Consider the following 25694-nt stretch of genomic DNA (forward strand, 5'->3'; position numbering starts at 1 on the left):
CTTCGTTGCAGAGAAAAACATCCCATCATGCTGTACTTCAGCATCTTTAGAACGTAGCGGTGATGTTACAGATCCAGAGCATTTGGAGGCTCTTGCTTGAGTTGTAGGATTGATGGGGACCTCCTCCTCCTCAGATAGCAGTAGGCTCGTGCTGTGCTGTCGTTATATTTATTCTAACGCTATTCTCTCCTCCTTCTTGGCAGATCTTCTGAATTTGGCTCCTGATTAAAGCTGACAGATAATGGAAACATTTCCTTGGCGATGTCTCTGGGGCGACTCCTCCGACGTGCCTCTTCAAAAGCTTCCGACCTCCTGACCTTGAATCCTGGTGGTAGTAGCAGTTCCGCTTCCATACTTGATGGGGAGATTATCTACTCTAAGAACAATGTCTGCGTCCATCCACCTGAGCTGCTGCAAGGCATCGGGGAGCATCATCCAGGTGATGGGGTGTTGCAGACACTGCTCGCTCACTCTTTTTCTCTCTCCTGGTGTGTGCATTTGTATCAAATCCTACCTGTTGGGCTCTAAAGAAGGAAGAGGTGCCGGTGGGGAACAGGGCAAGGCAGTCTTATGGAGGACTAAGGAAAGCCGTCCATGAGTCGAGCCATCAGCTCGTTCTTTGGTAGGAAAATTGATGATGTTTCTCCTTTCTCTTCTGATCTGGCGTGGATTTACCTGTTTTAGTAAGTCCTTTTGTATTGCCAGAAGTTAGACAGTTGTCATTTGAGGGCAGTAACTTCTGTCGCTCTTTCAAATACATGTGCTGTTCAGGGAAGCCAAGTGTCATCTTGAAACTGTCATTGCTAGAGTGGCCTCAGCAACCATTGGTAAAGGGAAAAGAAAGAAAACCTGATTGTGGCTGCATGCACTGGAGTAAATGAAGATAAATACTGCTCTGTCCCTTTATTCTCATCTCTTACTGCGCTCTTTCATGTTTTCATCAAAGAGAGCTGTGGCTACTGGCTTTGCTTCACAAAACTAATTAGTCTGTGAACACTGACCCACACTTCCCTTCTTGTGTGCGGGATTCTTTTTTCCTATTGGCTTTCCCTGAGAATTGTAGCCCTTTAGCTATACGAAGGTAAATATTCTTGAGAAAGAAATGTTTAGCTGGCACTTGAAATTGTTTAACTAACAAACAGTAGAAGCTTTTCATGTGGCAACATATTTCAGAATTCACTCTTGATTAGTAATCTGTCCAGGAACTTGAAGTATTTGCATGTCATTTCTATGTCCACTTAGGCCAGAGGGAATTGAGACTGCTCAAAAGCCATATCACAGAATGATACAGGGTTGGAAGGAATCTCTGGAGATCATCTAGTCCAACCCCCTGCCAGAGCAGGTCCACCCAGAGCAGGTTGCACAGGAACGTGTCCAGGCAGGTTTTGAATGTCTCCAGAGAAGGAGACTCCACCACCTCTCTGGGCAGCCTCTTCCAGGGCTCTGCCACCCTCACAGGAAAGAAGTTCCTCCTCATGTTTAGATGGAACTTCTTATTGTCAAGTTTGTGCCCGTTACCTCTTGTCCTGTCCCTGGGCACCACTGAGGAAAGACCGGCCCCATCCTCTTGACACCCACCCTTTAAGTATTTATAGGCATTGATCAGATCCCCCCTCAGTCTTCTCTTCTCCAGACTAAAAAGACCCAAGTCCCTCAGCCTTTCCTCATATACAGGGTTGAAATTATTTGTGAATACTGAATAATGTTGAGCAGTCTACGATTCATTTAGCAGAATTCTCTCCTGGTGAATAAAAGGGTTTGTTTTGCCCGTGTGTAATGGTGGTGAAGTGGAGGGAGACAGGGAAGGACAAATTTCAGACTTTCACATTTTCCCAAGAATAAAGCTGTGTAATAACTGATGCTCCCTTGCTCTCTCAAAGGCTATTTGTGCTTGTACATGGAGAAAGATGAGCTTCTCGGAACCACGCTTATCCTGGCCTGGGTGCCAAACTCCCGCATTCAGAGGCAGGATGAAGAAGCCCTGCGCTACATCACTCCTGAGAGCTCCCCTGTCCGTAAAGCTCCCCGCAAACGCAGCCGCCACACTCAGGGCTTCGGCGTTGTCCGGCCGGCTTCCCCCACCGAGCAGAGAGGGGCAGTCATCCTGCGAGGAGAAGACATCTTGACTGTGTCACAGCTTGTGAAAGATGTGGCGTACATCAGCTCCCCCTCTTCGGAAGGGGAGAAGCTCTCCCAGTGCTGCCCAGTGGCAGACGGCACCCACCGGTCACCCCAGCCCGCCCGCAGCGACTCAGGAATCCTATCGACAATCAGTTCTCAGGAGGAGCAGAACAGGTCGGAGCTGTCGGTGGAGGAAGGTCTGGACTGCAGGCCAGAGCCGGGGGAGGACGAGGGCTCTTTGGAGCTGTCTGCTGATGACGTGAGCAGGGACAGTACTTTTGACTCTGATTCTGATGCCTTCTCTTCCCCCTTCTGCCTCTCTCCCATTAGTGAAGCCCTCGGGAAAAGCAGTAGTTCTGTGTTTCTGGATAACGAAAGCAGGTGAGTGCATCCTTTTCTCTAGTTTCTGGATGAAATGCTGGGGTGCTGATTGCTGAGCTTGGAAATGCTGAAGGAAATTGGAGAGAGATGCATTTGATGGGTGTACTATTCAGTGGATGAGGAATTGGTTGGATGGTTGCATCCAGAGGGTAGTGGCCAATGGCTCAATGTCCAGATGGAGATCGGTGACAAGTGGTGTCCTTCAGGGGTCCATATTAGGACCAGTACTGTTCAGTATCTTCATCAGTGACATGGACAGTGGGATCATCTAGTCCCACCCCCTGCCCTGGGCAGGGAAACCTCCCACCAGACCAGGTTGCTCCAAGCCCCGTCCAACCTGGCCTTGAACCCCTCCAGGGATGGGGCAGCCACAGCTTCTCTGGGCAACCTGGGCCTGGGTCTCACCACCCTCACAGCAAAGAATTTCTTCCCCAGATCTCATCTAAATTTCTCCTCTTTTCAGTGGAAAACCCTTCCCCCTCATCCTATGGCTCCCCTCCCTGACGAAGAGTCCCTCCCCAGCTTTCCTGGAGCCCCTTTAGGGACTGGAAGGGACTCTAAGGTCTCCCTGGAGCCTTCTCTTCTCCAGGCTGAACCCCCCCAACTCTCTCAGCCTGTCCTCACAGCAGAGGGCCTCTAGCCCTCGCAGCATCTCCATGGCCTCCTCTGACCCTGCTCCAACAGGTCCATCCATGGTGGTTAGAACAGGTTTAGTGGTTCGATGCGGGGGTAGTGAGGGGATGTTCAGAATAATATCCTAACTGCTGACAGCCAGGAGGTTGGGCTCATCCTGGGGAAATCCTAGACCTTGGTCCTAAGGCCATGTGCTGGCCAGGGCACCCTACGGCATGGCCAGGGCGAGGAGCTGGTGCAGCGGGGTGTCCTGGGCAAGGAGCCCTGCGGTTTAACTGTTTTGCAACCCTTATACTCTCAGCTGCTAACAGCGTCAGGGAAGGAAGGAAATACAGTTTATTGCATCTTCGCTCCCTTGCCTGTGAATTCCCATGGCGTTTCCCCGGCGTTTGGCAGCCTGGCTTGGACAAGCCCTCTGCCGGCCTCCGAGCCCCTGCCGAGCCCCGGCAGCTCCAGCCGGGCAGAGGCTTCGCAAACACCCTGCTCCTGGTAGACTTTTCTTTTTTTCTTTTTTTTAACTCCTCTGGCACCAGCCTGGAAGCCCCGTACAGTGTATGCAGCACTCATAATTCGCAGCAGATTAATAAAACAGACCTTCCATTGTTTGGGACTTCAGATTTGAAAGGCTTTTGTCCAGTGTGTCCGTTTTTTATGCCAATTTATTCTTCCCCGTAGAGCCCCCTTGCATGATATCTGCAGGGTCTTCCAAGCTGTTTGAGTTGGAGATTCTGCGTAGAATACTTCGCAAAAGTCTTGTCGAAAAACGTGCTCTTATTCCCTGCGTTCATCCCAGCGGTTGGGGGGGGCGGGGGATGCTGTTTCAGAAGTCACTACAAGCATGAGAACAGCTTCCTTGTTTCTTAAGGGTTGTTTTTGGTTTTGGGTTTGTTTTTTTTTTTCCCTGCTGGCTGCTTCCCATCTGAGCCAGAATTGGAGTGTGAACAAAGTTTGTGCTGCTGGCAGATTGTTTCAACTCTTTTCCCTCCCTACCCCCCGGTCACCACCTCCTCCTCCCCGCAAAGAGGAACGAATGTTTCTGGTTATTTCCCTTTGCGCTGGGGAGCGGTTGTAAAGGGAACTCTGCTTTTCCCCGTGGTTGTCTCCGAAGCTGAAGCAATGCTCCACATGGGTGTTCCAGTCCAGCCATCTTTCTCTCTGGGCAATCAGATATCGTCAGAAATGGAAAAATGTGACATTGTGGAAGAATTGGGACGTACATGGAGAGTTGGATCGGACAAGGTCAGAGGCTTAGCAAGCTGCTTGCCCAAATATCCGTATAACCTGGAGGCACAGGTCCCGTGTGCCTCCTGGAGTGTCCCCTGAGGTGGCCTGGGCTCCTGGGCAGGAGGGAGCCAACAGGCATGTCCCGGTGTGTCAGAACAGGGACAGAGAGGAAGCAGGAGGTGGGCTTGGGAGCCTTCCAGTTGCACGACGAGTCAGTCATTTTAAATCAACAACTTGCCTTTGTAGAACATAGGGAAATAAAAACTTATCCATTGTTTTTTGGGGTTTTTTTCCCCTCTGTGCTGCTCAGTTTGATGGGCTGCCAGGGATCCCATGCAGCGACCGATGCTCTCCTCTCATTTACACAGTTCCTCAGGCGAGGAGCTCGGGGAGTGTCCCACCACCAGCACACACGTTCCTCCTCCTCTTTATAGAGGAGCCTGGCACTTCTGCCTGGTGCACTCATCTCTCAGGGAAAGGGGGCTTTACTCTTTTGGAGTTTGTGTCATTTTTAACTTTGGGGGCCCCTTTCTGCCCATAGTAGGTGGTTCCTGCAGGGAGGTAGCTCATGTGGGAAATGCCTGTATTGATAGTGGCTTTGTCATTGACCGCGTTTCTGTAGGAAGGAGGGATACTGGAAATCAAAGCCTTCCATTCTGTTCCTTTTCTCCCCTGTCACCGTTGTGTGCTGTTCTGTCAGGAAACATTTGCCTTGTGGTCTGAAGGGCACTAATTCAGGACAACTGTACACCAGACCCAGCTTTGGCTTGTCGCCACCCTGTTAAATTACTCAGCTTCCATTTTCCCCATCAGTAAAGTGAAACTAAAAGCTTTTGGTTACATCCTGGTGACCAAATAGCATCCGACACCTATAAAATGTCTTTCAACCAATGCTTCTAAAGTTGTTTTAACTGACCGTGACATCAGATCTATACCAGTCAGTTGCAGAGGCACCTAGTGCTCAGTAAGTGGGGTTGCTGGGGTTTTTTTGTGCCATGCCAGAGTGATCCCGGGTTAACGGGAGCTTTCCCTGGGAATGGGTGGTGGGGCTGCCGAAGGCTTTCCACTTCAGTAATGAACTGCAGTAGCTGTTACCTGATGGGCACCGTATAAAAATGCCGAATGGGGACAAAGAAATGCTGGCATTGGTTCCTTCAGTCACTTCAGGTTGGGATATTGGTTGATACAGTGAGAATTTGGACCGAGAAGCCTCGGTGGTGGAATTGCATAAGTGGAGCTTGGGGCAACATCTGGCCAGAGGCTGGAGCTCTGCGGATGGTCCTGCAGGTGATGGGCTAGGCGCCAGCTCAGCTCCCACAGCACTTGCCTTGAAGGACAAGCAGAAGTGATGTGACCAACGTGGTCACGGACATCAGTGCAAGAAGGAAACGTCTTTCATAAGAAGGTGATCATTTTAGCCAGCAGTAATAAAAATAAGGAAGCGTTTCCGTGATGGAGCTAAACGATGGTACGGTTCTCGTGTTCTTCAGCGGACATGAATTCACGCCACAGGACTAATGGAGATGGTCAAGGCAGAGCACACAACGCAAGGAAAAACTCCTTTGGTGTCGCGGTTGATGCAATTTTTACAGATGTGTTGCACATCCTGTTGTTAAGCATCTTCCCAGGGAGTTAATCAGTAAATTACCCTCTCAGGAGGGAGCGGAGGCGCAGAGGGTGGCAGCGGCTGCAGGAGCGGGTGGTAACAGAGCTCTCGGTGTTGCATCATGTTGTTTTGGCAGCTCACCTGAGAGGCTTGGTGCCGCTCAGACCTCCGCAGAATAAACAGGAGGCAAAATTATAAGGGAAATGAGCTGAAATTAGCGTGAACTGGCAGGAGGTCTGGAGTCGTCAAGAGGTTGGGAATTCACGGCTGTTGTAACAGAAGTGATTATATTCTTAGAACCAGGGGAATTGGTCGCAGACTTCAAAATCTCCTGTAACTTCTTGCAACATCTTGTGTCATGCTATCTTCTGATGATTTCAGCCTTGGGGACGCGTGCACAGGGTATCTCGCTGCTTCTGGTTCAGGCTCCCGTTCCCCAGGACCTTGCCTGAACGAGTGCGATTTATGATGTAAGACACTGAAACACCTAATTCCACTCGTACCCAAACCAATGCTCGGGAAAACAACATCCCCAAATCCTTTTTCCGTCAGAAGGATAGTCCTTTCCCCCTTCTCTCTGAGTGGTGGGGTAGGTGTAGACTCCAAGGCAGTACTTTTAGGAGGTCTGCACGGAGCTGTATCCTGGGAAGACGAGCTGGCCTTCGCTGTTTGCTGTCAGTAATGCTGCATAATCAAAGTCATGGAATAGACCCCAGAATCATAGAATCTTCCAGGTTGGAGGGGACCTTTAAGATCATCAAGTCCAACCATTAACCCAACACTGCCAAAACCACCACTAACTCGTGTCCCTCAGCGCCACGTCTGCCTGGCTTTTAAATATTTCCAGGGATAGTGACTCTACCACTTCCCCGGGCAGCCTATTTCAATGTTTGATAACCCTTTTGGTAAAGAAATTTTTCCTAATATCCAATTTAAACCTCCCCTGGCACAACTTGAGGCCATTTCACCTTGTCCTAGCGCCTGTGACTTAGGAGAAGTTGTTACTGGCTATAAAGCTGAGAAGGTTGGATGGATCCAAGAGCTTGCAGAGGCACACAGCTTTATCTTGGTTTCAACTGAAAGAGGGGAGATTTGATGAGATATTAGGAAGAAATTCTTTGCTGTGAGGGTGGTGAGAGCCTGGCCCAGGTTGCCCAGAGAAGCTGTGGCTGCCCCATCCCTGGAGGCGTTCAAGGCCACGTTGGATGGGGCTTGGAGCAACCTGGTCTAGTGGGAGGTGTCCCTGCCCCCATGGCAGGGGGCGTGGAACAAGGTGGTCTTTAAGGTCCCTTCCGACTCTAACCAGTTAATGATTCCGTATCAATATTTGAACAGCAAGAACATTAATTATTGGGTGCCCGGAGAAGGTGATGCCCAGGAACGAGACCCCACAGGCGGGAGAGCCATGGAGGGACAGAGGGGAACCACATCCCCAGCTTCAGGTTTGCTTAGGAGGACGGGGAAGCTCGAAACTCGCGGGGCCGTGGGCGAGTGGTCGCCGTCCCCGTGGCCGTGGGGCGACCGGTCGCGCCGCTGGGTAGAGCGCGCCCCCTGGCGGCCGCCGTCGCGGCCGCCAGGGGGCGCGCTCTGCCCAGCGGCGCGACCGGTCGCCACGGCCACGGCGATCGCTCGCCACCCGTGGAGAATCGTAAGCAAACAAGCTTATTTACCAAAAAAATGACAGCTTGGGCTTAGCCTAGAGAAATAGGGGATTCCCAAGGGAGCCGGGCTCCAAGGATGCTCCAAGGGCTGGAGCCCCTCTGCTGTGAGGACAGGCTGAGAGAGTTGGGGAGGTTCAGCCTGGAGAAGAGAAGGTTCTGGGGACACCTTCGAGCCCCTTCCAGTCCCTAAAGGGGCTCCAGGAAAGCTGGGGAGGGACTCTTGGTCAGGGAGGGGAGCCATAGAATGAGGGGGAAGGGTTTTCCACTGAAAAGAGGAGAAATTTAGATGAGATCTGGGGAAGAACTTCTTTGCTGTGAGGGTGGTGAGAGCCTGGCCCAGGTTGCCCAGAGAAGCTGCGGCTGCCCCATCCCTGGAGGGGTTCAAGGCCAGGTTGGAGGGGACTTGGAGCAACCTGGTCTGGTGGGAGATGTCCCTGCCCAGGGCAGGGGTGTTGGAACTCGATGATCTTTAACGTCCCTTCCAACCCAAACCATTCTATGATTCTATGATATGATTCTATGACATTCTTGCTTTTCTTCTGTTACTTATTTATACGATCGTAACACCCAGGAATCCAAATGGAGAGGGGAGATAAATGGCGCTGGCGGGTATCCACAGCTTTGTGAGGGAAGGATTGCGTTAACTGGGTCGAAATAAAGAGCGTGTCCCCTCTAAAAGTATGCAACACTATATGCAAATAAATCTGCATAGTCTCTGTCGTCTTGGCTTGGTCCGCGCAATTATAACAGCATTAGGGCATTTACAATAAGTCTGAAACATGCTTTTAGTCAGCTCGCCTTTTTCCTCTCCCTTTTCTGCTACTTGCAGAAAGCTCTCCCCTTGGGAGATCCGCATTGTATTGTGAAAACAGTGAAATTCTCTCTGGGTGGTGTTGGCTCCGCTAACGCTGGGTCAGGAGCAGCGCAGAGTCCGGGGAGTTGGTTAACTTTGTCTGTCAGTAAAAAGTCCCCCTGAAATTCCCAGTTCATTGCTTAGAGCCAAGAATATAAGAACAAAGGTAATCTTCGGGGCTTTCAAGGGACCAGCGTTTTGAAGGCTTGATTGTAATTAGCATAATTAGTGTAGAATTTTATTTTTGCATGGATAGAACAGAGGAAAAAAGGCAAAATTATCCATTGATTTTAAACATAAAATAAACACTGGTAAGAAAGGTCCCCTTTTCCAGTCTGGAATAGGCTGAAAAGCAAACATTCTTTTTTGGGCTTTGCTGAGAAATCACTTTTTCCATCTAAGGAATTTTTTTTTTTTTTTAAGTGTTGCATTTCGATTGATTTATTAATGAACTAAAGCCTAGGCATGAGGTGCCCCTTCTCTGCATGGATTGTAAAAATCTGCCATTCAGCTTTTGGAATATTTTCCTTCCTTAGAACGAAGGTAACATTTGCATCGCTGAGCAGCGTATGCTCGGCTCTAAATGATTTGTTGTGTTTGGCTTCTGGGAGCTATGTGTATTTTATTCATAAGCATCGAACTGCTAATTCTGCCCCCGCTACCGCACTGCAACAAGGAGTCCCAGAGAAGGACCTTGCTGGGTTTTACCTCCGTAGCCTCCACCTGCCGGGAAAAACAGATTTCTTGTGCTGTAGCCGCGGGTCTGTCTGGATCACATTCCAGGCTTCCATTGGGTAAAAGAGACCGAAACACACATCGATTCATGACAAACTTCTGATTTATTTTTTTTTTTCCCTTCCCATTTACATTCAAAATAATCGACTCAAGAATTCTCAGGTTTGTTTTGTTTTCCTTTCGGTTTAATTTGCAGCAGTTTTGGGGAGCCCCGTAGAGGGGAGCGGGGCTGTTTTTCTAATGCCCCCCCGCCGTTGCTGGCTGAGATCGCTGGGCTTCCCCGTGGGCCACCGGGAACGGCAGAATGGCTTTGGGGCAACAAAGCCCGCAGTGTGGCCAGACTCCTGGCCAGGACGGGTCCGAGCTGGGTCATCCTCTGCCACCGCACGGGTTGTCCCTCGTCCACCAAACCCCTTGGAACGAGCGTGCCCGGGGCTGGATGCGGGAAGGCAGCGGGGTGCTGTAAAAGCGGATTGCACCAGCCCCGTAAAAGCATAACAAATTGTTTTGATCTTTATTTCTCAAGGACAAACCAATTACGCTTATCTGAAGGCAGAGCTGCATAATCGGGTTTCCTTGAGTCCCTCGTTTCGTTGTCTGAAAGTGTTTTATTTGCCGGGCTCATGTTGGCAGACCTGACGGCAATTCAGAGCCCGGTGTCTGGTCATGAACTTGCCCAAGGTCAGGGGCGAGTGCCGGGGCTGCTGCCCCCCCCGCAGCATGTGCCGGCTGGCACCGGGACCCCCTTCTGCTCCTTCCCGGGATGGGGAGGAGGGATTCCAACGCTTTCAAGATGTAAACAGCTCGTTCTTTGAATCTGGTTAATAACATGAACAATACGCAGGGTGACTAACAATGATACGCCGGCTTTCAGGAGGGCTGTTGAATCTGCTTCCTGGTGCCGAGCATGAAAGGAGACAATTATTTTTCATAACCTTTTATTTTCCCTTTACGGCAAGCCAAGCAAAGCAAGTTTGTCAGAGGCAGAGTGCTCCTAATTTGGTCTCCGGTGACCTCTGGAGCCGAGATTGGCAGCCGGGTGTCGGGAAGGAACTTGCGCCTGCGAGACAGAAATGAGCAGAACAAATGCCGTAGGACAGCTCAGGTTCCCTGGAGGACACGGGCTAAAAAAGGTGAAAGAAGTGCAATTACAGGAGGTTTTCAGCACAGAAAGTTAATTAGCTACTAAATAGCATTTAGTGCAGTTCCAACGTGGGGAAATTTGTGTTTCGAAAGCAAACAGATCAATGGGAAGCCTGTGGAACAAGCTTTTGGAAAGTCCGTGTTGACATTCGTGTACTTTGTACTGTAACGTCCTGGGCAGTTTTTCACAGGTTTCCCCAACGAATAGGAAGAATTGTTGGATTTGTTTCCACACGCGTTTGCAGACGTACAGATACCTTTCCACGTGAAGATATTTAGATATTTAATTTCAGAAATTCTGGTTAGGCTTTCATCCAGACTATCTAACACCTTTTCCCTGTTCACCGAGGTCAGTGTAAATCGGTTCTGTTTGGGCTCTCTGAGGCAAAGGGGCTTCAAGTTTCAAATATTTTCACCTGAAGGGTGAATTTAACACAATTCTTAACCCGGTGACTTGTCTGTGCTGATGAGATGCGAGTCTCAGTGCCAGTGCCTGGATCTCCCTGGCTGTGCTGCCCTGGGAGCTGGTGCCGTCCCCCGATCTCCTTCCCACCCTCTCTAGCGCCACTCGGAGCGTCCGGAAATATTTCCACAAAATTTCTTTTTAATCCCAAATTGCCAATCTGTCTTCTTTCGCCCGTCTTTTCTACATCGCTGAAGTCAGCGTGTTTCACAATTCATTATATATGTATATTGTCAAGGACACTTTTTTTAATCAGAACAATAGATTTGCATTCCAGCTGCCTGGTATTACCTGACTTTATACAGTCACTACCCTAAATTTTTAGGTGTTTCAGGGTAGCTTTGAACTTTTGCTGATGGATTATTTATTTGAAGCTCTCAGACCTTTTAGGCAGCCGATGCTGCCATGAGCTATTTCACCTTGCTGGAAAGAAGAGGAACCTCGAAGGTCAGTGCCTGTGGGGAATAGTGGAGAAACAGAGAAATGCTGACCCCTGGGGAGGAAAAGGGCCATGTAATTCCCATTACATGGATGCTCATACATTATGATGATACTTATTGTCTGTAAATGATGCTTCCCAAGCCAGCGTGCCGGAGTGGCTGGGGCTGTAAGGAAGGCTGTTATTAGCCAGGGCAAGCTGTGGGACAATGGCCATGGAGCCAGTGGAGGAGGGTTTGGCTCTGGCAGGAGGCTCTCTGGGAAGCGGGTGGTGCACGCCGGCAGCTTAGGTGACGGCCACATCATGGCTAGAATCTTCAGCCCCTTTCCCTCTTATAATTACATTTGTCACATCATGTCATAAAATGAGTTATTAGATCTTTGTTGCTGAAATAGTTTGCCTGTGTAATTGGTGCAGGTCTCTGCCCTGGCTCTATAACAGAAATAATAATTGGTTTTGTCTCTCTGTACGCTGTAGGTGTGTGCAAATGCTTTGAGTAAAGAGTAAATCAGGTCCCATTACTACATGATGGCCCGTGGAGAGTCTCCCTCGCAGAGATGCCAAGCTCTTCGGAGCGGGCGAGAGCTCCGGAGCAGTGGGAGGATGCTGGGGGCTGCCTCATGCAAGCACTTGCTTTCTTGGGGGCTACAAAAGCCTGAGGAATGTAGATGTGGTCGATTGCTGTGGTTGATTGTTGAGTGGAGAAAACACATCACCACCGGGTCTTGCCACCCAGCAAGAATGAGATGTATTTTGAGACAAAAGACTTCAGGACTTCAGGAAGGGGAAGAGGCTGAAGTGGAATCATGAGTGTGTCTGTGGGTTTCCTGCTACAGGTTTTGCTAATCCTCCTTAGTATTTTTTCCCTGTCCCTTTTATTCCCGTGGAGCATGGCACTTGCTCCCTTGTTTGGCTGAGCAGTGCTGTGTACGAGCTGGCTCTCTGTTTTTCCTGGATCCCACAACCCAAAGTCTCTCAGGAATGTTCCTCCAGCTATTTGCCTCGTGGTGCTTCAGCTCCCTGCTTTTGCAGGGCCCTCTGGTATAAATTCCTCATCCAACAGATATAATAGTCTGACAAATAATAAACTGGAGAATTCTTCCCTTGCATCTGTGTATCTTGTGTGCCTAGTTAGAGGACTCTCCAAAATCCATGAAATTAGCATTGATCATACTCCTTCTTGTTACTTAAGTACAGAATGATGTCAATATTAAAATTATTTTTTTAAGTAGTCCAACGGATTAGAATAATTTCCATTTTTTTTCAATCAATATATACAAGGAAAAGTCATTTTAAACACAGTGAGGTTTTCTTCTTAATTTCCGCAGTGACTAAGTATGCACTGATGTATGAGGTGGTACCCTCTCTGCATCTATGCCATGTGTGCGTCTACGTGTTTATCGACCTCTTCGAAGGGCATGGGGTGCACAGATGTCTCTTTCAGATGTCATCTCCTGCATCAATGAAAACACTGGAATTTCCCTGGGCTGCACACTCAGGCACGGTGCTTATGCTCGCTGGCTCTTTGCCGTCCAGAAAGTGTAAATCCACTTCCCCGTGTTGCTTCAGATTGCTTCTCTGTGTGTTGGATGCGTGTACAAGCTTGTCACTAGTGGCTAAATGTGAACCATAAACATTTGCCTTGAAGAGGCATTTCCAGAAACTATAACGTTGCCAGCACCTTGGTGACCGGGCTCCCCGGCCCCTGAGTTTTCGGGGAGCTGCGTGTGTATCTGAAGCAGATTTTGCTTACGGAGCAGAAGGAACTGCAGCTGGAAATAGTGTTCTGTGCTGAGGAGCTACACCATTTCCAGTATCAAAGCGAGCCTGCCCAGCTCTCTGGTGACTCTCATTTCTTGGCACTCATCTCTGCCGCTGGTTTGAGATGATGCTCTTGAAGAATGGGCTCGTTGGCCTCTGTGAGGAGGGAACCACAGGACAGTGATCCTCACAGCCACTGCGTCTTCCAGCCCTTCGTCATACTGACCAGCTCATCTTTGCAAGAGTTTTAGAAAATTGGTTGCCTCTGCTTAGTCTTTGAGCTAGTTTGAGTCATCTCTTCCAGGAAAATCCTGTGTAACCAGCTGTGGCTGTTGCGAAGTGTTGCTCCATAAATACCAGCTGCTCCTAGCAAGCAGCCCAGCACCATGTCTCATACCAGCACTCCTATTACTGTTGCATTAACATGAGATACTGAGTGTTTTAGGAAAATGTTCTATTTTGCAGCTTTATCAGGAAGTAGCTAAGAGAGTAACTTCTCACAAAGGCCGGACGGTTTTCATGGGAAAATTCACAAGGCGCAGGTGATGGTAAGAGCTGGGCTTGTGAGACTGGGAGTATCCCGGCCTCTACCCCAAAAAAGCTGCTCATTCCTCTTTGAGTGAGTTCGGGTATGCCCTGTGATCCCCGCTCACACGGCGACGCTGCCGTGTCACTTCTAGGGCCTCAACCTCCGAATGGCTTGAATGTAAGTTTTGCTTTGATGCTTTCTTTCAGAAAAATGGAGCAGCAGAACTTCACGAACAGAGTAGCGAAGCCGCTCTTTTAGCTGAAAGTAAAACAGAGCTCCTCTCATCTACATAATGCTGCAGAACTAGAGAAGGGGGCTCGGGGATTTATTTCCCATGCGTGTGGGCGCTGAGGTTTTGAGTCGGACATTTGAACTGGGCGGCTCGCAGGGGCTCGGCTAAAAATTTAACCCACAACTAACTGGGATGTCCGGAGACCTGGCCATTGCAATGCAGTGACCTGAACCGTGGGGAGATGCTGCAAATAAGGCTCGTCCCTGCGGAAGAGGCACCGGAGCCAGGCTTGGAGAGCATACTGATGTGGTGTGCTGCAGATGCATGCTGAGTGTGTGATTTTCAGCGTTCAGTGCCTACATTGTTAGATAAGCGGATTAGAAAACATTGCATAAAGTGGCATTGCAGGGGGCTGTCTTTATACCTGCTACTTGCCTTGTTTTGCAAACCCTGATTTCACAGCGGAACCCATTCAGAGCCTGCGCTGAGATTGTTCACATGTATTGGCCTTTTTAAGAATCAAGGGGTCACAGTTTCAGATTCACTTAATTCTCAAAGCAGTGATATTTTTCTTTTGGGATCAGGGCTAGTGGTGGGCATGTGGGGTTTTTTTGATCTAACTTCAGTTTACTCTTAAAGATATATATCTGGGGCTCAGAGAGCTCCTGGCATATTGGAAAACGCTTGGGTTCACTGTCTCTACTTTGTGGTGGGTTAAAGAGCTCCTGTGTAATTTCCTGCTCCTTAACTCTCCGAAGTTCCAAGTTTGCAAACGGAAACCATTTGTCTGAAGTTTATATGCACAAATTCGGGCTTGTCGGATCCACTTGCAAAGGCGTCATGAGAAACTGGAGTTCGGGGGAGGTGTCTTTGGATCTTGCTGGTCGCAGAGGGAAATTTGGCAGATGGGATCCCTGCTCTATGCTGCCGTCTGAATGCGCTCACTGCTCCTGTCCCCAGCCTGGCCCCGTGGGACAAGAAGTCTCTGCCTTTGGAAGTTGTTCATGGAGTGCTGCTGGAGCAGCCTGGTGAGCAGCTCAGCTTCTGCAGTCATCTTTTTTGACTGGCCCAAGGTTTTCCATACCCAGGGGTCGTCCATCCCAGAGGCATGATGGTTTGAAGGGGTCCTGCAGCTCAGGGCTCTGTGGAGGGCAGGGAAGTGCCCTAGGCTGGTCCTTGAGCTGCACCGAAGGAGCAGGGGCTGGGCCGTTCCTCAGAGCAGGCTGGGCTGTTCCCACGCTGGGCATCGTCATTTTGCCTTCCCAAAAAGTCACTGTTGTGAGGAACGGTTTTCGCTCTGCCCAGTGTGTGGAATTCAGGAACAGACAAAAATAGGATGATTTTTTGAGATGGGAGAGAATGTAAATAAAATTAATTTAATCTCTTACGTGGGCTGTCGATTATTGACTCCTTAGACCTGCACTGAATTCCGGTTTCAGAGCTCTGTCAAGGGATTTTTAACTTGGAGCATGTGTGGTCGTTGCATGTAACTGCAGCCCTTGGCTGATGGTCTTGTGGGGCTCCCGTCTGCAGGGACACGTGTGACAACCGCCTGACCTGCTCCACCAGCTCTGCCTCCAGCCTCGACACCAGTGCCCACTTCCAGGAGAATAATGGGCCAACGCAGAGCACCAGATGGGATGAACAGCAGAAAGTGTTTGCCCTCGAGCAGGTCTGTGGTGTCTTCAGAGTGGACCTGGGACAAATGCGATCCCTTCGCCTCTTCTTTAGGTAACGTGTTGGTGTGTGTGAGATTTATGTGTGCTCTGGGTCAGCTAACGCTGGGCCGTGGAGACAGATGGCTTCTGCAACCTCCTTGGAAGTCTTTCCCTAACGGTTGTCTCCAGGAAAGCAAGTGTCAACCTTCCCCAAGGAGAGCCTCTGAATTACACTTCTGGGGCCTAAAGGATTTTTTTCCCTAGTAAGGTAAAGGTTGCTCTTAGCTATCTTACCCAAAATGTTTAAAATAACCTGGAGGTGTGGAAAACATCTCTATCTATGGTACCTTCTCCCTTGCCTGCCCCTCACCGGGGCTCCTCTAGGGTCTTGCTGCTCTTAGCCTCTTCAGTTATTTTTCAAATAACTATGAAAGTTATTAAAAACATTTTCACTCCCTCTTTTCTTTCTCATTCCCTGCTTCTTTATACAATGCTGTGCGAAACCAAGTCTACTCCTCTCCAGGAGCTGACTTTGTGTACTGCCTCAGTGCTTCTGGGGCAGACTTCTTGGGGTTTTTTCCCCAGGGAAGACAAAACTTAACTCCTTCATGTGATGGAAGGGTAAGAGAGTGCCGTTACCAGGCACCAGTGGAGCTTCTTGGAGGAAATGAGGATCACTATGGCTTTGTCCAGCACTCTAAGATTACTTCTGTGCTCTGCTTTAAGGGACAACTTGATGCTACACTTCTTTATAATTCGCTCTCCTCGCTCTCTCCTCTGCTGTTCCTGTTCCCGCTGGGCCTCACGTTATCCCAGGCAATAAATGCAGGTTGTTTTCCCCATTGTTTTGCCCCACAGCGATGAGGCCTGCACCTGTGGACAACTGGTTGTCGCGAGCAGGGAGAGCCAGTACAAGATCTTCCATTTTCACCATGGTGGCCTGGATAAGCTGTCAGAGGTGTTTCAGCAGTGGAAGTACTGCACAGAGACCCATCTCAAGGACCAGGTACCTCTCCATCCGTTCCTGTCCTGCCTGTGGAATATGGGGGCAGATAATCCAGGGGGCTTGCTTAGGTAGTTGTTTGGCTAGACACGGTCACCCGACAGGTCAGCGCTGCGCTTTAGGCAGGTGTGGTGGCAGGCAAATCTGCAGTGGTAGCTCTGAAATTCTGTCAGAGCCTTTCATCCATTTTGTGAAGCGTAGCACACTGCATTGGAACATGTTTTGACAAGGCATCTTGCCATATTTTGTTCAATCTACATACAAATGTGATAAGAGCTCTTTAATTATCTGTTTAAGATACTGTATGTGCTTATTAGAAACAGTGATTTTTAAATTTCCATCCTTCCCACAGAGCCCCCTGCTGCTTTTCTTATTATGGTCGCATGGGCTCACTTTTTGCATTGAACAACCTTTGATTTTTAAATTAAATGTCAGCTGCAGTCTTGCACTGGGATCATGAGTGCCCTTAGAGAGCCTGGCAGTGCAGTTCCCTGCCTGCCTAACAGCAATCCCTTTGTATATGGCCAATCATATGTAATTTATTGCAGGCATTCCTGGCAGGGTGAAGTTTTGCTGTAAGCAGCATTAATTCAGTTTCAGGTCAGGGATAAGACTGGGGGAGGAATGGAAACCATTTTTTTTTAAGATGAAGCTGTTTTGTGGTACTCGGATTTTTTAATTATTCTAATCACTCTCGCTATTGTAATGGTTGGAATTTAAAAAAAAAAAAACAAACCCTGCCCAAGTGCAGCGCCTCAGTGCTTAATCCTACGCGAACCATGCAAAAAGGTTTTCCTGCTCTGCAAATCGCTGGGTTTCATACTCCGCTGCCATCTTCGGCTCCTGCCTCCAGTTTGTTGTGTTCTGTTTTCCCCCCTGTTCAGCAGCTCACTGACGAGAAGACGTGTATGCAGTTCTCCATCCGCCGGCCCAAGCTGCCTTCCTCAGAGACCCACCCCGAGGAGAACACTTACAAGCGCCTGGACGTCTCTGCCTGGCTCCATCACCTCAATGAGGCAGGGCAGGTAGAAGAGGAGTACAAGCTGCAGAAGGTGAGAGGTGTGGATTTCATCCCCTCGCTCCTGCCACATGCCACCAGTCCCCAGGTGGATGCTGCAGGAGTTTGCTTTCATGGTGGGGACACGAACTGGGCGTTGAGAGCATAAAGACTGGGGTATGGGTCTTGGCTGGAGGTCTTGGGACTGCAGGTGAGTCTGCTACAGGCAGGGTGGTAGAACATCTCCCTGACCCAGGAGGACAGCCTGGAATAGGCTGCCCAGAGAGGTGGTGGAGTCTCCATCTCTGGAGACATTCAAAACCCACCTGGACACGTTCCTGTGCAACCTGCTCTGGGTGGACCTGCTCTGGCAGGAGGTCAGACTAGATGATCTCCAGGGGTCCTTTCCAACCCCATATCATTCTGTGATTCTGTGACAAGCTGTCCAGCTTCTCCTGACGGTTGGAATTACTGAACCACAGCGTCCAGTGCTAGACCTGTTTGCAGAATGCAGTGTGAACAAATCAAAGAAAGAAAAATTGAGATGACTGTACAGAATAATGCGGGGGTTGCAGGGGAGCACTGGGTCCAGGTCCTGAGAGAGAAGTTTGCAGTGAAATGCAGTGTCTCCAAGATTGGGGATTAAGCCGTGACATGAGAACGACACGTTAATCATAGAGCCTCTCCAGGGGGGGTTATTGACATTGAAATGAGCCCGATTTGTGTCTCGTCTGGGAATAGAAGGCCAGCACTTTCCCTCTAAACATGTGCAAATTGCAGGAGCTTGAATCAAGGCGTCACTTGTCAGGAGAGAACTGCAAAGCCACCAAAGCACAGTAGCGGCCAGTTTCTTGTTGCTGTTTTGGAGAATGTTAAAACCGCACCAGTCATAACTTCTGCTCCTTCTCCCAGGCCATTTTCTTTGGTGGGATTGATATTTCCATCCGTGGGGAGGTGTGGCCCTTTCTCCTGCACTACTACAGCTACGAGTCCACCTCTGAGGAGAGGGAGGCGCTGAGGCTGCAGAAGAGGAAGGAGTACTTCGAGATCCAGGAGAAAAGGTAAGGGAGCAGCTTTGCTTTCCCCTGCCCATCTCTCCTTAGGCCTGGGGTCGCAGTGATGGGTCTCTGCCTCCTGGGCTTCAGGAGAAGCTGAGTGGGGTGGAAAAGCAAGAGGGGAAGGAGGTGTATGAGGCGCAGGTGACCTCCCGGGGGTCTGGAGCTCGTACCGTACAGATCAAACGCTGTCTTACCCTCATCACTACCACACAGGGTAGTGATCATCATCTCACAGGCGAGGCTACAGGCTTAGCATGCTTGGTTTGGAACACTGAAGGTGAAAACGGGATCTTATATGTCTTTATAAATATATATGGGTATGAAAAGAGGGAAGAAGAAGGGATATCTAATTCAAGGAAATTATTACTGCAAGAACTGCATGTTGTAAACTGGTTGTGGGTACATTTAAGCTGGAGAGGGACAGTAGTATTATTAATTAGGAGACAATCAAAACAGAGTGATGAGTTCTGGTGTGCCACCCACAAGGAGCAGCGGAGAGCAGAGTCCAACTGCTTCTCAAGTGGAGTTTATTGCAGAAAACACTTCATGTCATCCCATTTATAACCCAGAAGGCTCCTTCCAGTAATCCATTTGGACAGAAAATCTGCTGCTCTGGACAGACCTGCTTGTCTGTTTTTCAGGGATGAGAAAACTGTACAGGACTAGTTTTTCACTGCAAACTAAAGCTGAAATGAGGCTTGTTCCTTGTGGTAATCGTATTCCTCTCTTGGCAACGTACTCCTGTTGCTGCTCAATTTCCAGGCTTTCGATGACTCCAGATGAACAGAAGGATTTTTGGCGTAAAGTACAGTTCACGGTAGATAAAGACGTCGTGAGGACTGACCGCAGCAACCAGTTCTTTCGAGGGGAGGACAACCCAAACGTGGAAACTATGAGGTGAAGTGTCTGATTCCAGTGTCCCAAACAGTGTGTCCTACTGAATGTTTGAAAGTTCACGTTGCTCCGGGTGCAATTGCAGGCTAATCTTTGAGATGGCAGGAGTGATCTGCCACTCTTCTGCGCTCCCCTGACACAGCCCATGTGGTGAGAGCTGGGGCAGAGCGAAAAGGACTCGTCTGTGATGTGCCCTCCCTGTGTCTCACCTCTCTGTTTGCATCTCTTCTCCAGGAGGATTTTGCTGAACTATGCAGTATTTAACCCAACAATTGGATACTCCCAGGGGATGTCCGACCTGGTTGCCCCACTCCTGGCAGAGGTCCTAGATGAGTCGGATACTTTCTGGTGCTTTGTAGGATTGATGCAGAACACGATCTTCGTCAGCTCACCCCGGGATGAGGATATGGAGAAACAGCTGGTGAGGCTGAAGGCTGAGCCCCCATTAGTCCTCTCGTTAGCTTCTCTGTCCCAGGCAAATTAGGAGAATACCATAAAGCGATAACCTGGGCTGTTGGGTTCCCGTGTGCCGAATCACACCCCAAAGCCTCAAAAATACCTGATGGATAAAATTGATCCTGGGGGATTTGGGCACTCCAGAGGCAGTTACAGCAAATAAATTGTCAGACTAAAGTTCCCTTGGCTGAGCTAAAGGGTGCTGATTCAAGGAACCTTCTATGATCAAATGTATTTAGGGTGCTGCTTGCTTTGTCTTCGCAATTCTCGCAGGCAGCGAAGACTCACTGGTTTGTTTTTGTCCTGATTCTGGGGCATTTGATGTGAACGTGGCAGAGGAGTTGATTAAGCTGCAGCCCTCTTCTTTGGGTTTTTTCTTTTTAAGGTTTTTTGTTTTTAAGGTATTTTTAAAATTATCTCCAAATGAAAAGCCTTATATATCTGACAGAGTTTCTTAAAAGAAGGTGAACTTGTTTAAAAATGGGAACTTTTTAGGTTTTAACATGAATGTCAGTTGTTTTCTGATTGAGATCCTGAAAAATCCGTTCTAAACCTGAAAAATCCTGTCTGGGTCATGATGGCACCAATTTAAAGGGGTAAACTTGTGGTGGAACCCCCACAGGAGGCTGCTGGTGAGGTGCAGTTGGTTAATGCACAGATTTATGCACTGTGATGTGCCTGTATGGTCAGGCTTTCCAAAATCACTTCCATATTGTCCCTACTTGGTCTCTACTGAAATGAAATATTGCCCGAGATAGCTATGTCCTTTCTTGTCTTTAGTTTTTAAGGCTCTGGCTGCTTTCCTCAGCCTGAATCTCTCCCCTCTCTGTTCATGATGTAGTTGTCATGGGGTTTTCTTTTCACCCTCTGTCCTTCCTTGTGAAATACCTGCTGTGGCCTGTGAGCTCTGGCCTTTAATGGTATATCCAAGTGTGCTCCTGGCTGTGCTCCAATAAAGAGGCTGGAGGATTTTGGGAGAGCAGAGTCTGGTGGGCAGCTCTGTGGGACCCTGGGTCTAGTGGGTGGCAGGGGGGTCCCCGGGGTGGGTGAGGGCTATGAGAGTCATTGGGCTCAGCTTAGAGCATCTTTTCCAGATGTACCTGCGAGAGCTGTTGCGGCTCATGCACCCACGCTTCTACCAGCACCTTTCCTCCTTGGGAGAGGATGGTCTGCAGATGCTTTTCTGTCACCGATGGATCCTCCTCTGTTTTAAACGTGAATTTCCAGATGCCGAGGCCCTGCGCATGTGGGAAGCCTGCTGGGCTCACTATCAGGTCAGACGGCTGGAGATGGGCACAGCGCGCATTGGGCAGCAGGGTGTTCTTTGCTGAATCCTCACCATCTCAGCAAGGATTGCAGAGTTTCCATACAGGCTCTTAGTAGCAAAGTATCCAAAATAAGTAGGTGTTGGAGGGCCTGTAACTATCGAAGAGGTTTATCTGTATAGCAGGAGGATGGACACTTGCCTCTCCTACTTGAGGATGTCCAGGCTTCAAAAGGAGCTTTTTTCAGAAAGTGCTGAACATCCACTTCTGAAGTTCAGACTTCTCGTACACGGCTGGAAAATGTCTTCCCAAAAATGGCTAGCCTGCTTTGAAAGCTGTGGTGCAAACCTTGCTGCTGCGCTGTAAAGGGAAGGGGCTTTGACTCAGCTGTGGTTCAGAATTTACCAGTAACTCATGTTGTATATACCACCAGCCAAAACTGGAAGGAACACAAAATCTCACTAAGGACGTGCTTGCGGAGGGTGGGGAGGGTACAGACCTCTGCCTCCACCTGCTGTGCTCCAGCCCCTGTTTTCTCATTGCAGACCGACTACTTCCACCTCTTTATCTGCGTGGCCATCGTGGTGATCTATGGGGACGATGTCATTGAGCAGCAGCTGGCCACCGACCAGATGCTGCTGCATTTCAGCAACCTGGCTATGCACATGAATGGAGAACTTGTACTCAGGAAGGTACGTGCCCATCTGAGAGATGAGTCTCGGGGACTGATGCTTCATGTGCCGCATCTCCTGTATTCCCCTGCTCGTCTGGAGCCTGGGAGGATGGGATTCTGCTGCTTGCAGAAACAAGAGGTAGTTGTAGAGTGTTTGGGAGGTAGCGGTGTGGTTGGGATAACCCTTGCATATGCTTGGGGGAACGGCAGACAGAGCTGTTGGTCTCCATGTCCACCTCAGGAGGGAGTGACTGCAGGCCATGGGATGTCCTGTGACCCGGCAGCGTCCCCAGCGCCTGGTTTAACCTTCAGCTTTGCGTTCGGGAGGGATGCTCCTTTGCTGAAGCTTTGACTTTTCTAAGGTAGCCAGGCAGGAGGAGGGGAGAGGAGGCCACGGGTTACCCCTGCTCTCCGCGTTCATCCCCTGGTGCGGAGTGAATGAATGACTATGTCTCTCTCCCCTCCAGGCCAGGAGTCTGCTCTATCAGTTCCACCTGCTGCCCCGCATCCCCTGCAGCCTGCATGACCTCTGCAAGCTGTGTGGGACAGGAATGTGGGACAGTGGCTTCATCCCCGCTGTGGAGTGCTCTGGCCATCACCCGGAGTGTGAGAGCTGCCCATACGGGGGACTGGCGGAAGTGTCTTCTCCTAAACCAGGAAGCGAAGGCAAGAGAAGCTTGAAAACACGGGACGTCTTTGCTTTCCGAAAATAGCCGGAGAGGAACAAGGCGTGACAGCGGAAGAGGGAAGGGCAGGAAGGATGTGCCTAGGAAAAATGTTGAAGACAAAAATGGAGGGATAGCTTGTCAAGAGCCCTGAGAAGACTGAAAGGTGGAGGATGGACAAGGAATTAAATCATTCTACAGGGAAAGCAGATTCCAGTGCTCCGGTGGTGGAACCTGAACGAAATGCATCAAAGCAGGAACAGTGTTTGCACGTGCTTGGATTTGATTTTGTTAGAAACATAAAGCTTTTCTAGGTCTTAACAAGGACTTTTTATTCTGCCTCTGGGATTGCACTGGTATGGAACCAGAACTTTGCTACTTGCTGATGAGAAATGAGAACATGAGAGAGAGCCAAGAGCAACCAGCAGCCTCTGTGGGTCAAGTGGAAGGAGCAGGGCCGTGGCGAGGCCTCTCTGCGACATCCCTTCATCCAGAGCATCCCACACACACGTGCGCTCTCGGCTTCAACCAAAATGTGCAGCTTAGTGGCTTCTCTCTAAAGCCATAAAGACCATTTTAATTATAATCTGCCAAAAATAAACCTGCAGACTATTGGGATTGCAGGGGAGGTGTTTGCTTTGTTGGCGAGGAAGAACTGCTCACCTGAAGGTCTTGTCTCTCGCCTTTTCTTTTTTTATACGGTATACTGGCTGGCAGGATTTTTTTTCCCATGTGTACAGAAGATGTACAGGCACAGCTCCTACAGCACTGCTCCTCTGGAGTCAGGGCGTCTCACACACACCTTCCAAAGTTTACTTCTTTCTACCCCTCTACTCTGCTCTGGTGAGACCCCACCTGGAGCACTGTGTCCGGCACTGGGATCCTCAGCACAGGAAGGACATGGACCTGTTGGAACGGGTCCAGCGGAGAGCCGTGAAAACGCTCAGAGGGCTGGAGCACCTCTCCTATGAGGACAGGCTGAGAGAGCTGGGGTTGTTCAGCCTGGAGAAGAGAAGGCTCCGGGGAGACCTTATAACAGCCTTCCAGTATTTGAAGGGAGCCTACAGGAGAGATGGGGAGAGACTCTTTGTCAGGGAGTGGAGCGATAGGATGAGGGGGAATGGTTTTAAATTGAAAGAGGGGAGATTTAGATTAAATACTAGAAAGAAATTCTTTGCTGTGAGGGTGGTGAGACACTGGAACAGGTTGCCCAGAGAAGTTGTGGCTGCCCCATCCCTGGAAGTGTTCAAGACCAGGCTGGATGGGGCTTTGAGCAACCTGGCCTGGTGGGAGGTGTCCCTGCCCATGGCAGGGGGGTTGGAACTCGATGATCTTTAAGGTCCCTTCCAACTCTAACCGTTCTATGATTCATGACATTACAGCAAAGCTGTTTCTTCACGCTGACAACCACAGACTTTAGACACTTGTTTGTGGAAGTCTGTTATTTCCAGTATGTTTCCCAATGTGCTTCCTTTGGCTCTTCTCAATTACTGACTTATTTACTGTCCCCACCTCTCTTTGCCATAGGCTGTAGCGCTCCAAGAGGGCTGGAGGCCCCTCTGCTGGTGCCAGCGGGACACCCTCTTCCCCGTCCCAAAGTGAAAATGAAACTTGGTTTGTTGCAGTCATTTTTGCTGAGCTCCCTCTCTGATGAAGGTTTCCCTTTGAAGTATTTTTGAAGGAACATCATGATTTCCCCTCTTGTCTTCTGTAAAATTTGCCAACGAGAAATGGGGCTGGGGCCTTGGGCACAGCCGCGTTGCCAAATGTCCTTACCCAGGTCGGTGGCATCCAAAGGTGTGTCCTGAGCCAGGGTTTGTGCCAAACAGAGCCGGGGGAGTAGTTTCCTTGTAAGAGTGAAAAAGCAGAGGAGGTGAGGGTGGGCTGCACCAGCTTTGCCCCTCCCTCTGCATGGCGTATGAAGTCTTGCAGCCTTTCCCCGTTGTCTTGCTCCCTCTCACTTCAGCCACCGCTTCTCTCCTACGGCTCTGTCTTGGGCTGGGGGGGGGGGGGGTGGGGGTGGGAAATCAGTGCTCACTTTCCAGCTTTGCTCTCAGCCACGTTTGTGCTGTTTAGCAGCACCTGTGGAAATCCCCGTATCCTCACAGGTACCTGCATCCGACAAGCAAATTTCTCTATAAATCCTCCTGCGAGGCCTTCCCCACCGCCTGCTGTGGAGCTCGCCTGCCCCATACCGGGGAGGGAGGCTGGCAACTGGGATGCTTTGCGTGAAACCAGCACAAACCGAGTCCGGGCTGCATTTTGGAAGGGGGAAAAGACTTGGCCCTGTGCAGGCATCGTGCCAAAGAGTGGCTGTGGTGTGGCAGAAGGACGGTTTGGCTCCTGATTTGTGTGCCTTTAATTCAGAGGATGAAAACCTTCCCCTTGAGGAGAGCAACGGTGAAAGCACCTGCGGTGCCACACGGGTCCCAGCAGCCTACCCTGGAGAAGTCCTGAGGCTGCCGGTGCCCCCTGGGGTCGTAGGAGGTGACACGCTGATGGCTGCTTTGCTGTCAGCCGGGGAGTTCTTGGAGATTTATGATGATTCAGTGAATAATAAAAGTTGGTGTGAGGCGTTTGCGTGGCGCGTTGCTGGGTGCTGTACCTTATGTCGGGGGACAGCCCTTGGCCGGACACCGTCCCCACGGCTTGGGCCGCTCCTTTCGCAGCTGAACGGGAGGCGTGTTGGGTGCTGGGGCTGTGTTTCACTCACTCCAGCCTGGGGACATGCGGCAGCGCTCAGTGTATTCACCTAGAAGCGAGCTCTAAGTGCCGGTGGCTGAATTAGGGTCGGAAAAAGACCCCATGCCCCTGCCAGGGCTCTGTGGCTGCTGGCAACGGGCTGGGAGGCACCAGCAAACACCCACCAGAAGATCCGGAGCTGGTTTTGCTGCAGCAGTGGTTCCCAGCCAGTAGAAGACAATGGGAAGAGATGAAGTAGATAATTTTTAGCGTTATTTTTCCACTATTAAAATGTCATTCAGCAATGTGGAAATCACTCAGGATTTGTTTAGTTGAAGACTGCGCTGCAGTTTTCCAGCACGTGGGAAAAGCTGTTTTTTTTTTTCTCTTTGAAGTGATGCTCAGCTGCATGGGAGCCCATCGCTGGGACCAGCGTGCCACCCCTCGACCAGCTCGCCTGGTGTCCCCTGCGGGTCCCACTGCCAGCGGGAGAGTTCAGGTGTCTTTCTACCACAGCTCACCATCCCTGAGCTCCTGTCACACACCGAGCTCTGCTTCCCAA

The 25694-nt window shown here is 49.9% G+C and overlaps 1 protein-coding gene across 5 annotated transcripts; it reads left to right on the plus strand.

Annotated features, from left to right (window-relative positions):
* The first annotated feature begins 203 nt into the window (after positions 1 to 203).
* TBC1D16 (TBC1 domain family member 16) lies at positions 204 to 25030 on the plus strand. Of its 5 annotated transcripts, XM_074160065.1 has the most exons (12): positions 262 to 439; positions 1881 to 2140; positions 2285 to 2502; positions 15315 to 15512; positions 16298 to 16445; positions 17327 to 17494; positions 18352 to 18500; positions 19260 to 19394; positions 19626 to 19812; positions 20942 to 21121; positions 21658 to 21804; positions 22253 to 25030. In XM_074160065.1, exons 1-12 carry the CDS (start codon positions 262 to 264, stop codon positions 22496 to 22498), a joined length of 2214 nt encoding a protein of 737 aa, XP_074016166.1. In that variant the 3' UTR covers positions 22499 to 25030. The 5 variants fall into 5 exon arrangements, with proteins under 5 accessions (XP_074016162.1, XP_074016166.1, XP_074016161.1 ...); XM_074160061.1 differs by having other exon boundaries at positions 204 to 439; positions 1881 to 2502; positions 17330 to 17494; XM_074160060.1 differs by having other exon boundaries at positions 1881 to 2502.
* The last annotated feature ends 664 nt before the right edge of the window (positions 25031 to 25694 follow it).

The sequence above is a fragment of the Numenius arquata genome, chromosome 17 (genome assembly GCF_964106895.1).
Source record: "Numenius arquata chromosome 17, bNumArq3.hap1.1, whole genome shotgun sequence".
NCBI classification, from domain to species: Eukaryota; Metazoa; Chordata; class Aves; order Charadriiformes; family Scolopacidae; genus Numenius; species Numenius arquata.

Coding starts and splice junctions, on each gene's coding strand:
- TBC1D16 (XM_074160060.1), top strand. CDS start 262: ATGTCTCTGGGGCGACTCCTCCGACGTGCCTCTTCAAAAGCTTCCGAC. Junction 15,513..16,297: donor TCCCTTCGCCTCTTCTTTAG/GTAACGTGTTGG, acceptor TTTGCCCCACAG/CGATGAGGCCTGCACCTGTG. Junction 21,805..22,252: donor GAGAACTTGTACTCAGGAAG/GTACGTGCCCAT, acceptor TCTCCCCTCCAG/GCCAGGAGTCTGCTCTATCA.